Raw genomic sequence first — 15133 nt, 5'->3', positions numbered from 1 at the left:
GTTAAAGGAGAAGTTTAAATCCTTTTTTTTTTCCCTTAAACGTTTGACACCAAACCGACTCAAATCGAAGGTATATTAGACCAGTATTTATTATTTCTATTTTAAATTATAACTATATTATGTAGTTACATTTGACATATTATTAAATATTATGTCATATTGAAAGTATTTTGGAATTAGCTCACCTAGTTAACTTTTTGTTTATATTAACTATATGAGTTGCCTTCAAATTTATGAATGTCTTAAAATGGAGAGGTTAATATTGATTCACTCTAAACATAATGTACTAAAAAAGTTATTTCCTGAACTCTTAGCTCAACCGGAGAATTGGAATGTCCAGGAATTTGCATTGTTTAGATAGTTCGATTCTTAAGTAATACAAATTTTTGAAATTCTTTAAGAGTAAGTGAAAAAAGGTTCATTCTTAGTAGATGATTAGCTTTATCTTTTCTCCGGTGGTATAATTTAATGTATACGTTGTTCTAACGAGAAAATAGTCTTCCGAATCATAAAAAAAAGGCTATTTCGTGATTTTTTTTTTACCAATTATTATATCCTTTCTTTAAAACCATTATCATTCTATGTACCATGATTAATTTGAATAGTAAGAGAATAATTCTATGTCCTTCTTCTAACAAATATTTCACATATATTTTTTTTCTTAATTTTTATTTAAATAATGTTATACTTTATCACAACTATGCGGCGGAATAAAATCTATGCTGCCGAATAACCAGATTTATGACTTGCTATTTTGTCAAAGGAAAAAGTCAAAAGTCAATGCTTAGCTTTATCAATTACATGAACCTCTTGATATCTTTGGCTGCAATTTAAAGAAAACAGAAAAGAAACTTAGCTGAACACCATTTATTTTTTCACAAAGCCTTGGTTTTCTAATTCTAAACCCAAGGAGATTCAGTTTCCATACATTAAACCCATTAATAATAAGGAAAAAATTATTCTTATGCTATATGTAATAATTTTTTCTTCTATATACCTTTCAATAAATGTGTTATTTTTTCTTTTTTATTTTTTTATTTTTCAGGTGATGGAATTTATAAATTTGTCTTTATAACATGAGATAATTTATCTCCTTTAATATGAGATTAATAAAACTCTAACAATAAACGCATGAAGTTACTCATACTTAGACAAGATTTCTATGTTATATAATCAAAATAATAAAAGAAAAGTTTATAATTTAATTTAAGGCTTTAATATTTCTACGGTGAATATAGATAAGTTATCTACATTTGCTCTTAAAACGATGTCGTTTTGGGTTGAAAAATTAAAAAATTATAATAAAAAAGACTATTATAATACTGAAATAAATTATAATTATAAAAATACCATAATTTCTACCCTAAAACGATGTTATTTTTGATTCAATGTAGATAAATTATTTACAATGACGGTAAAAAAATGAACCCTTAATTTAATTAGCAATAAAAAAACAACTTAAAACAAAATGAAAACAGATTTTGCATTTGGCTAAACAAGAAAAAAGAATTTACCAAAAAAGAAAGGAAAGAAGAATAAATATGTGTTCGATTCCCGCTGAATGCATTCTTGGGGAGGGGGCTGAACCTTTAGTCATCACTGTTCTCCCGCACTCCGGATTAGTCCCATAGCCGGCTCAAAGAGTCGAAGCTCGTGGGATACCGGAGGGAGCCAACTCGTCTCAAAGAGATAATTGGGGTTGGGTAACTCAAAAAAAAAAAAAAAAAAAAGAGAGAATAGGCTGGTTGGACCAAAAACCTACTATTACGGTCGAGAAATAATGTTAACATGTGGTGGTTTCTTCTTAAGCCTCTTTTCCTAATTTAAGAATTCCCTTTATCTTAGAAGTACAACACCATAATTAAGAAATAAAAGGGAAGATTGAAGGAAGAAAATGAAATAATGAAATATCAACTTAGCGTAAAACAAAAACTCGTTTGGAAAAGTAAAGTAGCCACCCCACAACAGAACGCGAAGTTGGCAAAACTGCAAAAGCTATACTCACCGACGCTGCACCAACAAACAAGGCCTTAGGTTCCTTACGGTACTAAAAAGGTAATTCAATTAATTTAATTAATTAATTAATTAATTCTAATAATAGTTAAATCAATTAAGAACAAAGTATGCGAAGTTGAAGTTATGTTTGGGTGGCGCGCATGTATATAAGGAAGATGACGAGCGGTGACCAACGCCATCGTAACAGCTCGCAAACCGAACCGTTCCGTTGGGTTGTTTCTTCCGGAACCCACCCTGACTCGCCGTGTTGACTCGCTCGAGTTTGGGGGTTTCTGATTCGCCAACGAACGGATCTGAATTTTGTATAAGGTGATTATTCTGTCTTCATTTTCGGTTGAAGTTAGGGTCATTGTGTTGAGGTGAATGAATCTTACAATGTACATTGCATTTGTTCTGGTTCTGAATTATTCGGTTCCTGTTTGAATTCGTGCTTATTGTTTCCGAGAATTCCCGTGAATTTTTGAATTTGGTCACAAGGTGTTTGTGATGTGCTTGAATCTCATTTTGTTAATTAAATAGTGGGAACGAAAATTGTGTACTATTCAGATCTGGTGCTGGTGTTGTTGTTTCCTTTCTGCGTTTGTGTGTTTGATTGCTTTATCTATTCAGTAATTTCGTTTCCATTTTCGTGGATTTGGTGCCTTTGCTTCAAATTCACGCTTTTGGTGTATGTGCGGTGAAAAATATTTAAAAAGAAAAAATGATACTGAAATTTCTGACGCATTGTATGAGATATGAGGTAGTTTGTAAGTTTATGATAAGCAATGCATAACTGGGCTGGCCTTGTTGAACTTGGGCCCAATGTATCTAGGAGATCCATATAGTGCATGTTTATTTGTAAAAGCTAGCTTTTGTAGCTGTCTGTGTTGGTTTGCGTTATATACTGAGTAGTTTCATTTCCATTTTCATGGGTTTGGTGCCTTTGCTTCAATTCAAGCACTTAGAGTATATGGGGTGAAAATTATTTAAAAAAGAAAATACTATTGAAATGTCTAATGCAGTGTATGAGACTAGAGGTAGCATGTAAGTTATAAATTGTTCTCATAAGCAATGCATAACTGGGCTGACCTTATTGCGCTTGAGCCCAATGGACCTAGGAGATCCGTATAGTGCATGTTTATTTGTAAAAGGTAGCTTCAGCTAGATAAAGGACCAAAAATAAGCTTCAGCTAGATAAATATTTCTCCCTTGTATGTTTTCCCGGCTTTTTGACCCTTATGCCCCTTAATTAATAATTAATTACCAAATTGCCCTTCATTCAAAACTATTTCGAAAATCTACCCTCCCCAACAAACATAACACCAATCTGCCCCTGTTTGACCGTTGACCACGAAGCCTACCCGGGTAAATTTTGAAACTTTTTATCTACCCGAGTATGTAGGGGTGTACCCGGGTAGAGTTCTTGAATCTGGGAAAATGTTTGAATTATTTACCCGGGTAAGGAGCAGTGTACCCGGGTAAATCGCGTCCAGAAACCCCAATATGTATGGGTTTCGGCCATTGTTGCGAGGTATAGGGTTTTTGAAACACCAAATCTTTCTCTCTTACCCTCTCTAATCCGAAACATCACACATATTTCATCTCATCATTTCAGAAAGCTGAATCTTGGTGGGACATTGAGATTACATTGAGAAAACACATACCCGGGTAACTCATAATGATATACCCGAGTACATCCTACCCGGGTAGACCAGTTCGTGGTACCCGAGTAGACCAGTTGCAGATGCTGTTGCAGATGCTGTTTTGGCAATTTTTTTTGCATTTTGGTAATTGTTGTGCAATACCTACATACGGTATGACTTGGGGGTGGATTGATTTCGTAGAAATAGGATGCAGTAATCAAGATGTGCGCCAATGAAAGTTGAACATGAATATTAAAGTACTTTGGGTTGAATTGATTTCCAAATTAATTATGACAATATTAATGCAAGGTCCCATACTAATGCATAGAACCAACAAGTCTGAACGTGCGCAAAACGAAAATTTCATTCATTCAAATTTTGAACATCCAGTACAAAAACATCCATGCAATGTAGGTAAAGTTCCTAAATGTACCAAAATGACTACATTACATCAAACTAAATCAATGATATGAAACCCTATGGACACACTAATCCGATGGCGTGTCCTCCCCATTCTCTTCATCCGATTGTGTGTCATCCCCATTGTCATCATCCTCCTCCTCCTCCTCCTGAGTATGGGCACCCTCGCCAATTAAACCCTCCAAGCGTGAAACCCTTGTGTCCATCTGGTTTCGCCACTTGCTCGTGCTCTGTCTATATCCTCTAAAGTCAGTAGTCAGATCATATATGGATGCCATGACATGATCAAGTGTCCATCCACCCTCAGGAGGAGCTGGTGGTCGCCGACTGCGGGTGGGACGTGTCGGTCTGACATCAACCTCAGCAACGCCATCATCATCGTCATCATCATCAAGGCCTACATCATAAACCATGAAAAACAAACTTCAATACCACATTAAAAATTAAACAACACAAAATTGCATAAACTCATAAAGACCAACACATCACCTGCAGGTGCATCCTCCATCTCAGCATCGTGGTGGAATGGGATCTCAAGGTGATTCTGGTGCCTTCTTCCACGTCCAGATACCCGCTCTGTTCGGTAGGATCCCACACTGCTTCAGGAGCCTCTCACCAAATATAGCATTCCAGCCTCTGGCGGTCTTCAAGGTCTCTGTTGCCATAGGCACTCCAAATCTATGCAGAATCTTCTGCACCAGAAATGCAAAAGGCAATTCAGCCTTCTTTGACTTGGCTGCCTTCCACATCAGTATGCATATGTAATGCCTCCAGTTCACCTGCTGACTGTGAAGGAGGGCCCACAGGATGACAAAGTCCCCTTCCAGCACCTTTGAGTGATTATGCGGGCGCTGGAAAATAATATGTGTCACCACATAATGAAGAATGCGAGCAGAAACTGACAAGTTGCTAACAGGATAATGAGCAAAATGACCGGGCTCAGCGTCTGCCCTCCTAGTCTCTGTAACAATGGTCTCCCGGTTATAATCACCAAATATATGATGGCTGTCTCCATCATATAGTGCTGCTCCTGTGACACCATCAAAATCGAACCCCAGTAGCTTCGTCCAGATAGGAGCAGTCATGATGATATCAATCCCGCAGACACGGGAAGTCAGCTCGCCTTGCGAGTAGCCAAGGTTCTGGTAGAAGGCTCTTACCATAACCTCCGAGTATGGGCACCGCATCTCCGCCAGGTGAAGTAAATGTGTCTGCTCAAGAAGCGGCACAATGTCAAAACGCTCTAGGTTGAAGAATGCCGAATCCAGTGATTTCGGTTCGCAGATCTTCCGGGTCATGAAAAACTTCACGAACTTCTCGTGTGAAGGTATGTCATCCTCAAACAAATATCCGAACGTCAAGTCCGGAGCCTGACTCGAAGCAGCCTGGGGCTGAGAGGATGACGACCCATCGTGACGACTCTTGGTTCTTCTCTCGGAATGGGTCACTGGCAGCTTTGAAACGCGTCGAGAGGTCATTGTGTCACACTATTAAACTGAAAAAATAACCAAAATCAGAAATTAGATACATGTTAGGGTTAGGGTTAGGGTTAGGGTTAGATTCAGGGTTAGGGTTAGGGTAAGCGTATGACATACAAATTGATAAAATAATTCGGACAGAATCAAATGATATAAACGAAAATACAATGAATCAGAACAGAAATCATAACATAATTGAAAAAACTGAAAATAAAATGCACCTTTGATCGATTTCAATCGGTAGAAGGCAGAGAGGTTGCAAGGTCCGCGAATGATGATCAGAAACAAGACGAATTGGTGCAAGATTATGCCTGAAATCGCTCAAGAAGACACTCCTCCAGCAGCTCTACTCGGGTACCCCTTTTGTGGGTTTTCGAAATGGGGTTGCTGGGGTATTTTAAAACCCTACCGTCGATGTTTACCCGAGTACACTACTACTTACCCGGGTAAATAATTCAAACATTTTCCCAGATTCAAGAACTCTACCCGGGTACACCCCTACATACTCGGGTAGATAAAAAGTTTCAAAATTTACCCGGGTAGGTAATGGTGTACCCGGGTAGGCTTCGTGGTCAACGGTCAAACAGGGGCAGATTGGTGTTATGTTTGTTGGGGAGGGTAAATTTTCGAAATAGTTTTGAATGAAGGGCAATTTGGTAATTAGTTATTAATTAAGGGTTAGAAGGGTCAAAAAGCCATGTTTTCCCATATATGCTCTTTTTGAGAAATTTATTCCTGAAAACAGAATAAAGAAGAAGCTTTTTTTTCCCCCTCTTCCTGAAAACAATATAAAGAAGCCTTTTTCACCATGGTGATGTCAGTAGACTCAACTCTACCTGTTCTACTTCTATCCAGTACATGTGATCTGACCTGACTCAATCTTTTGTTATATATATTTAAGACTAATTTTGTAAATTTTATTTTTTCTAATTCAAAGTTTGTTGACAGAGTAGGCAATGTAGCAAAAGGTGACTGTTTGGAATTAGTGAATTACTGTTCTTTTACATATTTCTTTCCCTAGTAACCAAACCTAATGTCCCTATATGTAACGTATTTGGTTCTCTATTGCGGAATCAATGCAATGCACTCTAGTTTGAAGGCTTCTCAAGCGGAGATTTTGTTACTATGAAAGCTATATAGAAAATCACCATACATTGAAAGAAGGATATAGCCTCAGACATGTCAGCAGAACACCAAAATGTTTACCTTGTACCATGATTCCTGTTAAGATACGATACCATTTATGGATCAACCTTCTGCGGGATTAAACCGTTTTTGTCGTTCTCATTAAAGTTAGTGCCTGTGTATAGCTGGATTTTGTCTTTGTTTTCATATCATACTAAACCTTACGCTTCAAATTTACTTTATTCCTGAAAACAATATAAAGAAGAAACCTTTTTCACCATGGTGATGTCTGTAGACTCAACTCTACTTGTCTACTTCTATCCAGTGCATGTGATCTGACCTGTTATATATATTTAAGACTAATTTCCTGAATTTTTATTGTTTCTAATTCAAAGTTTGTTGACAGAGTAGGCAATGTAGCAAAAGGTGACTGTTTGGTATTAGTGAATTAATGTTCTTTTACATATTTCTTTCCTTAGTAGCCAAACATAATGTCCCTATAGCATATTTGGTTCTCTAATGCGGAATCAATGCAATGCACTTTATTTTGAAGGCTTCTCAAGTGGAGATTTTTTTTTTTTTTTTGTAATACAAGTGGAGATTTTGTTACTATGAAAGATAGAGAAAATCTCCATACATTGAAAGAAGGAAATAGCCTCAGACTTGTCAGCAGAACACCAAAATTTTTACATTGTACCATGATTCCTCTTAAGATATGACATAATTTATGGATCAACCTTCTGCGGGATTAAACCGTTTTTGTCATTCTCATTAAAATTTAGTGCCTGTGTATAGCTGGATTTTGTCTTTGTTTTCATATCCAACTAAATCTTGTGCTTCAATTTTACTTTCCTTCTAGATCGATGTTCTTGTAATGACACATAATTTGATCTTTTTGTTGCTTCTTTTGGACTAGTGTTAATTTTTAGGGGTCTTGTGTCTTAAGCTTCTTTGACAGACTGTTTTTTCTTTTCTTTTCTTTTTATTTCAGTTATCATCTTTAGCTGCATCGTGTCACGCTCCTCAGAACACCCGTCAGCTCAGGTGCAAATTCTTTGCCAGTTGTTTTATTTTTTCAAATGTCATGAAGAGTTCCGTGCAAGTTATTTCTTTCCTGGCATGTATATTTATAGGACGGGGTGGAATTTTATTTTCTCATATTTGGAATTGTGTTCTCTGTTGGCTTGATCTGCTTCTAAATTTATAGTTTACTGGAAAAGCAAAGGGCCATATCACAATGAAGGCGCTGATCTTGGTTGGAGGGTTTGGAACAAGGCTGAGGCCTTTGACACTCAGTGTTCCTAAGCCTCTTGTTGATTTTGCTAACAAGCCCATGATTTTGCATCAGGTAAAGCTTTTTGAAGCCTCTTTTCTAGAAGTCTTACATCTGTTACGTTACATGAGTAAATTAGGGATAGGATTTGTTTTTGAATAGCCTGTGTGTTATATTTTCTTCTAGATATCATAGATCAGTCAAAGTTTTGGGGAAATGCTACATGCCGGAGTTTTTTTGCCAGAATTTTGACAGAATTAGTTGGAATGTTTATTGACTCTTAAGATTGATGAGTTGTTTGTACCATTTTACCTTATCCAACGACTACCCTTAAATCTAGCTGAATTTTGTCAAAATTCTGGCTAATTTTTTTCTGGTTGTGTAACACTGTTCTCTAGATATATGACCAGAAAAAGCAACTTCTTTTGTTATTTGAATCAGAATCCTGGTGCTAAGAATGGTTCCAAAACTTGACAAAATAATGGATTTATATAGTTCTTCCATTTTAGTATGTTAAAGTACAGATTCTCTAAATTTGAGTTAATTTAGATTGCTTTCATTAGCCGTTTCTCCCACCATTAATCTGTTTTTGGTGGATAAGGTGTGGGTTTTGTCAGTGTTTCTTGATTGTATCGTACTTGCTTGCTTGAGAAGGGATTTTGAAATTCATTTAATATGGACTGCCTCTTCTGCTTGCTTTGTATTTTGTTCCCATCACCATCCTATAACTGTTTGTAAGTATGTATGGGTGCATGACTTGAATATGTATTTGTGTCCTTTGCGTATATTTGTCTTAATATGGCTTAATAAACCATCCTACCGAGTAACCTTTTTATTATACTTGTTTTACAGATAGAGGCTCTTAAGGCCACTGGAGTTAGTGAAGTGGTGCTGGCTATCAATTACCAACCAGAGGTAAGGATTGTGCCTCTCCTTACCACACGAAGTAGTCAATGCTTAAAGATATTTATGTGGATAAAGTTTCTTTATTTTGACTTCCTTAAAACTTCCTCTTGCAGGTGATGTTGAATTTCTTGAAGGATTTTGAAGCAAAGCTCGGCATCAAAATCACTTGTTCTCAAGAAACTGAACCACTGGGGACTGCAGGTCCCTTGGCTCTTGCCAGGGATAAGCTGATAGATGACTCTGGAGAGCCATTTTTTGTTCTCAACAGTGATGTTATCAGTGAGTACCCGCTTAAAGAAATGATTGAATTCCACAAAGCCCATGGAGGGGAGGCTTCCATAATGGTGACAAAGGTAACAAAATTGGAAAAAAAAAACACGAATGAAAGTTTATTGCTAATTAGAACATTCTATATCTTTTTTCATCTACTTGTGTAGGTTGATGAGCCATCAAAATATGGTGTGGTTGTGATGGAGGAGACCACCGGGCAGGTTGAGAAATTTGTAGAAAAACCCAAGTTGTTTGTTGGTAACAAAATCAATGCTGGAATCTACCTATTGAACCCCTCAGTTTTGGATCGAATTGAACTGAGGCCCACTTCCATCGAGAAAGAGGTGTTTCCAAATATTGCAGCTGAGAAAAAGCTCTATGCAATGGTCCTGCCAGGATTCTGGATGGATATTGGACAACCAAGGGATTATATTTCTGGCCTGACACTCTACCTGGACTCACTGAGGAAAAAGACTCCTTCTATGTTGGCCAGTGGCCCTCACATTGTGGGGAATGTCCTTGTGCACGAGACTGCCAAAATTGGCGAGGGATGTCTCATTGGACCTGATGTTGCAATCGGTCCTGGCTGTATTGTTGAGTCAGGGGTCAGGCTTTCACGCTGCACAGTGATGCGAGGAGTTCGGATTAAAAGTCATTCTTGCATATCAAGCAGCATCATCGGGTGGCATTCCACTGTTGGGCAATGGGCTCGTGTGGAGAATATGACTATCCTTGGAGAAGATGTACATGTATGTGATGAAGTTTACAGCAACGGTGGTGTGGTTTTGCCCCACAAGGAGATCAAATCAAGCATTCTGAAGCCAGAGATAGTCATGTGAGGTTAATGTCTTCTAAATTCTTAGCATGTGATTAGGAAGTAGTAAGTTCTTGAGTCTGAAATATGAGTGCTGCCATAATTTACTATGTTGAAAGGTCAGTTCTTTTGTAAAGGGCTTAAGTTTGGTCTTCTGTTCCCAAGTTGTGTAATTTTCTATGTTATGTATAAAATTAATTATGAAGTTGTTTCTATCTCTAATTATTTGAGATATATTTTGCTAATAACTAGATAATTAGTGGCCCATTGTCGCCAAACGGAAAGACTATTGGACTGGTAAATATTATAGGGCCGAACGAGTGTGCTTGTCTGTTTTGTTCTTAGCTTTTTTATATCTCGGGTAGACCAACTGTGATGAGAGGGCTATTAGTTTTTTTTTTTTTTTGAAAAAATAAATCAATTCTTTAGTGATTGTGCATTCTAAAGAAAACTTCTAACTAATTTCGAAAAGAAAACAGAATGTCCATCTACAAAACTTTAACAAATTAAGTCCATTATGTACGGAATTTTCGAGTATCAAGTGTCCATTTGCAGTAACGAGAGAAAATTTGAATATTGTTGCATCATCCCGTTTTATTTCACAAATATTTATTCGTAATTGGATCTTCCATTATCACTTGAAATTTAAAAACAAGAAGAACCTTTTGTAACACGAGCATTGGCTTTATTTTGTCTACATGTAAAAAGTTTCTAAACTCTGGCTTTAACACAGTTTTTCTGAGATCAATCAGTCATTTGATGATAGTAAGAAATACCAACTACTTCACATGGTTCCTTTACAGCCTAAGATGAAAGATTTTTAACTACAGCCTGGTAAAAAGAGCCAAAATACAGTATTGATTGCGCTTCCAGGGAATCTTCTTTGTTTACCGATATCAGAATTCAGAAATGTCAACCAAGATAACTATATAGCAGTATGATTGTCCAATAGAAAAACAACCAAACAAGATCATAGAGACATAAGCTTGTCATTCATGCTATCTTGTGAAGGACAAAGTTCAATTTACAGCCACGTTTGTGATCTCAAGAGGGAGAGCTAGCTACCTTCTCTGCAATCAATTGTATTTCTTTCACCCTATCCTGAACTAACTTCAGCAGTTGTTCTTCTTGGTTTGTCTGGTTGTCATCCATTTGCACAGTACTAGCTTCGTTAGCTCCTGATCTGAACATGACAAATGAAGACTCCTCCTGTTGAACATCACTTGGAACTTCAATAAGTTGCTTCCCGGAAGGACCAGAATCTTTCCCAAAGATATCATACTTCACACGATTGGAAATAATGCTCAAAAAGTTATCCATGTGCTTGTCAACAGGATTAATGCCAAGGTATATCAAAACCTCCCAACACTGGAGAAACTGCTTCTTGTTAATTTTCAGACTTTCCCTGACATCCTCAATAGCACAGGGAGTCGGCATTAGACGATGATGAGTTTTCTTTGACAGCTTTCCTTGTTTTAGAAGTGAAACAGCAACCTTAACTAAATTTTGGATTGGGTCAAAACGAAGCAGGCGAAGTACGTCAACACATGTGCGGACATGTTGAAAGTGATCTAACGGCTCTTCTACTGTCAAGTCAAAAACATTTTCAGATACGGCAACATCATTTAGCACCTCCAGAAGGAACCGACCATACCCTTTGTGCTCGTAAGGAGGCAATACCAATATCTGCCATGTCATCAACAGACGGCTCATAAAAAAATGACAAAAAGAAGAACTTCAGAATATTATGAAGAGCATTTTTAAAGGTTAACATTGGTTTTGAGGGTCTAGCAGCTATTCCCGAATGTCAAGAATATGACAAACCTGACTCAGTCGCAATCGAGAACCATCAGGATAGTGGTAAAATCGATAGACAGCAGTAAAACCAATCAACCTGCATTGCATCTCTCCTTGCAGATCAGTTTCCTTCTGAATCACAAGATACAACTCCCAACTCGGATCAGTAACATCAATAGGACTGCTACCTATATGACAAACAGAGAAAGTAAAAAACTACATTCTAAAGATTTAATTAAAGTTTCATGTAAAATAAGAGTTTACATTATACAATACTATGAAAAACTAAAACAGGTAAAAATTACCATCAACAAGAAGAAGGACAAGGGGTATTAGACGACTGTAAAGGTGCCCAGTAGTCATGTTTCCTACCACCATACGAACAGCCTGTTCTAGGAGTTAGACATTAATATAATATTCCATTCTGAAAAATGCCACTAAAATATGCATATGCAGACTTAAGCAACTTAATTTTTACCATCTATAATAAAATATATTGAGCCTAAACGTAAATACAACCTCAATGTCAGAAGTAGTTGAATCAGCATGCCTATTACAATCACCAATAATCCCATTGAAAGCTTTGTGCTTCAAAACCTCCCCATTTGAGATCGATGTTCTGTAAACCAATTAAAGTTCGCATCCACAGTATTACTTTTCAAAAATAAAAAATTTCAATTAATATATTAAAATAAAAGAAACAGTATAAGTACAAAATGAGGCTTTGTTTAGAGTACAAACTACAAAGAGTAATCAACATACAATACCTAACAAAACCATTATCCGAAATAAATGTTTGAAGGAAAGCATCTTTGCTCTCAACAAGAGTATCAGCAAAAATTCTCTGTATAAAATAACAAACTAAGTTTTATGAGTCATGGGTAAAAGGTATAAAATAATGGTCTCACAAAGGATGTTGATGCCAACCTGAAGAGCAGATTTCAGATCTGTGACCCCTTTGCCTTTCTAAGAGCAATGAAACAGCATGGTTATGGAAGTGTCAAAGCAATTATGTAACAACCAAAACCAATAGAAAATTCTATGCCAATCAGTAAGGTAAAAGGAGTTTATCCATATTATTTTCAATTAGTCTAAAAGAATGCAGCACTTACATCAGATGAACTCTGGAATGTAATATCAGCATATGTACGAAAAGATATGCTACTAACCCAGATGGTAATCTGTAAAAGAAGAGTAAAATAAGACATTGTTGACCATGAACCATTCAAATACTTTAATTACAAAACAAATGAATCTGACCTTCAATCCCTCATAACCATAAATTTTCCCATCATCATCATCAAAAAAGCTATTCAAATCCACAGGATCAATGATGAAACTCTCTGGAGCAAGGAACTCGTCTTTGCTTGAAACTGTACAACAATACTAGACATTACTTAAGAGAGACTGAGAAGGAACTGAAGGAGGGGAAGGAATCTAGGATAGAATTAGAAACCAAACAATAGCAATCCACGTCACAAACTTGAACAACCAAAAGATTTGCAAATTTTTCAAATCCCTAGAAAACTAAGCTTGGAAGAATCAAGCCTAGATAATCCAATCTACAAGCTACATGAACAAAGGCTAGACAAGAGCAAAAAATAAACTCTAGCTCCATAAGCTGAGTACAAGACATAAACCATCTTCTCATATATATACTCAAAAAGTTTTCAATTTGAGCAGGTGGACAATTAAAGAAAAAAATGCTTAGTAAACAGCTCGAAACAGATTTTAATTTTTTTTATTTATTCGTTTTTTAATTTGTACTTAAAACCAAAGATTTACAAATTTTCAAATCCTTAGAAAACCAAGCTTGGAAGAATCAAGCCCAAGCAAACCAATCTAACAAAGGCTATGTAAGACCCATAAATAATCTCTAATTCCATAAGCTGAGTACAAGATGGAATGTACAATCAAAATTTTAAACTACTTTTCCCCTTTACTCATCATCGTTCTGGTAACCATAGTCCTTAGCCTACACTGCTGAAAACACTAATATCAGTCCCCACAAGTGAGGATGAACTAGACCCAGAAGAGAAACTGCCATCCCCATTTCAAAGGTAGCACCTTTCCCAAAAGGGAAAACGAAACGTCACATTCAGAAGCAACCCCATGTAACTGAATCAGTAACAGAGGCAGATCAAGTGGTACACAGCAAGCAGCTAGTATGAGCACGAAAAACTTTTGTCGTACCTAGAAAGATTTTGATGCAGTCTTTGGCCTCAACACCAGCATCTACGCACAAACACAGTACAAGGTTGATGATGGAACATTAATCAGGTGAAAAAGGCGAAGTGAATGAAACAAAGTATGGAAAGAAAGCTCACCTACGACGGAGAAGCCGACACGGCGTCGCTTCTTGGCATCGTTGTTGGAATCTGAATTAGGTTGGTGTTTCTGCTTCTGACCCATTTCCGAGTGGTTAGGGTTTTGCAGGAGCGGGAAATCAAATGCGAGGGAAATGTATTTATAGGGCATCTTCATTCATATATGGTCCCTTCCTCTGCCTCTTCCTTTTCTTTTTCCATAAAACTGATAGTTTTGTCTTCTCTTCATTAATCTCTCTCTTTTTTTTTTAATCTTTTTTTCTTTTTAAAAATAATTCCTGGAGAGATTTTATTATACATTAAAGAAATGATAACTACCACAATGTGAATCAACTAATAAATAATGGGTTTTATAAGAGTTATGTGGTAGGAAAAGTGATTTTGTAATGTTATAGAGATTCGTTTTGCGTGCCTTAATTTTTTATTTATTTTTTTATTTTAAAAAGTGTGGGCCCCACAAAATGTTGTGAGTGTAGGAAAATTTGTTATGTTATGTTAAAGGATAAAACAAAAATCCATAAATAATTGTTCAAAATTAATAATTTTGAATTCCGACGGATAATATAAAAAAAACAGAGTGCATTTTCAGTGCACCAATTGTATGTTAGATTTTTATTCAAAAAAATAACACATGGATTAAATTTTTTTTTATCTCTTCCCTATGCAACTATCACATTCTCTTTCTAGCTTTGATTGGTCCGTCTCACCTAATCAATAATGCGATTAAAGTATCTTAGAAATTCTCAAAAAAATGATAAGTTCTTGTGAGTAGTTCTAGATCATTACATATCACCTTCACACCTCACCCTTAACATTTAACTACAACTCTTTATTGAGATATATTTTTCCTCATACATTTTATTTATTCTTAATTTGATTTTAGCATAATTTTTATAACTTAATTCTTATATGTACAATTATTTTTAATGTTATTATTGTCTTTTATTATTATTACAAAACTGTAAAATTAACATGAAGTCATTAAAATATATATAGTTAGTATATAATAGAACAATGTTTGCCCATGCAAGAAGCCGTTGACTCAAGAGACTTCAAATTGTCTTAATTTTCCTAGCATAAGCAAT

At 36.2% G+C, this 15133-nt stretch overlaps 2 protein-coding genes across 2 annotated transcripts; one reads left to right on the top strand and one right to left on the bottom strand.

Annotated features, from left to right (window-relative positions):
• The first annotated feature begins 2092 nt into the window (after window positions 1-2092).
• Window positions 2093-10088, top strand: LOC133283656 (mannose-1-phosphate guanylyltransferase 1-like). The gene is made up of 6 exons (XM_061480553.1): window positions 2093-2325; window positions 7653-7705; window positions 7869-8009; window positions 8787-8849; window positions 8954-9193; window positions 9278-10088. The coding sequence occupies exons 3-6, from the start codon at window positions 7899-7901 to the stop codon at window positions 9947-9949; spliced, it is 1086 nt and encodes a 361-aa protein (XP_061336537.1). The 5' UTR covers window positions 2093-2325; window positions 7653-7705; window positions 7869-7898; the 3' UTR covers window positions 9950-10088.
• A 532-nt stretch (window positions 10089-10620) lies between these two features.
• On the bottom strand, window positions 10621-14194 carry LOC133283683 (histone acetyltransferase type B catalytic subunit-like). The gene is made up of 10 exons (XM_061480584.1): window positions 14049-14194; window positions 13915-13956; window positions 12982-13094; window positions 12834-12902; window positions 12649-12687; window positions 12489-12565; window positions 12241-12340; window positions 12027-12108; window positions 11749-11909; window positions 10621-11610 (listed from the first exon to the last, which is right to left on the bottom strand). The coding sequence occupies exons 1-10, from the start codon at window positions 14131-14133 to the stop codon at window positions 10969-10971; spliced, it is 1410 nt and encodes a 469-aa protein (XP_061336568.1). The 5' UTR covers window positions 14134-14194; the 3' UTR covers window positions 10621-10968.
• Between the last annotated feature and the right edge of the window lie 939 nt (window positions 14195-15133).

Source organism: Gastrolobium bilobum, unplaced genomic scaffold (assembly GCF_033153095.1).
Source record: "Gastrolobium bilobum isolate Gb01-03AN ecotype WA unplaced genomic scaffold, APGP_CSIRO_Gbil_v1 utg10294, whole genome shotgun sequence".
Classification (NCBI taxonomy): domain Eukaryota; kingdom Viridiplantae; phylum Streptophyta; class Magnoliopsida; order Fabales; family Fabaceae; genus Gastrolobium; species Gastrolobium bilobum.
This window is presented reverse-complemented; position numbering and strand designations above follow the sequence as displayed.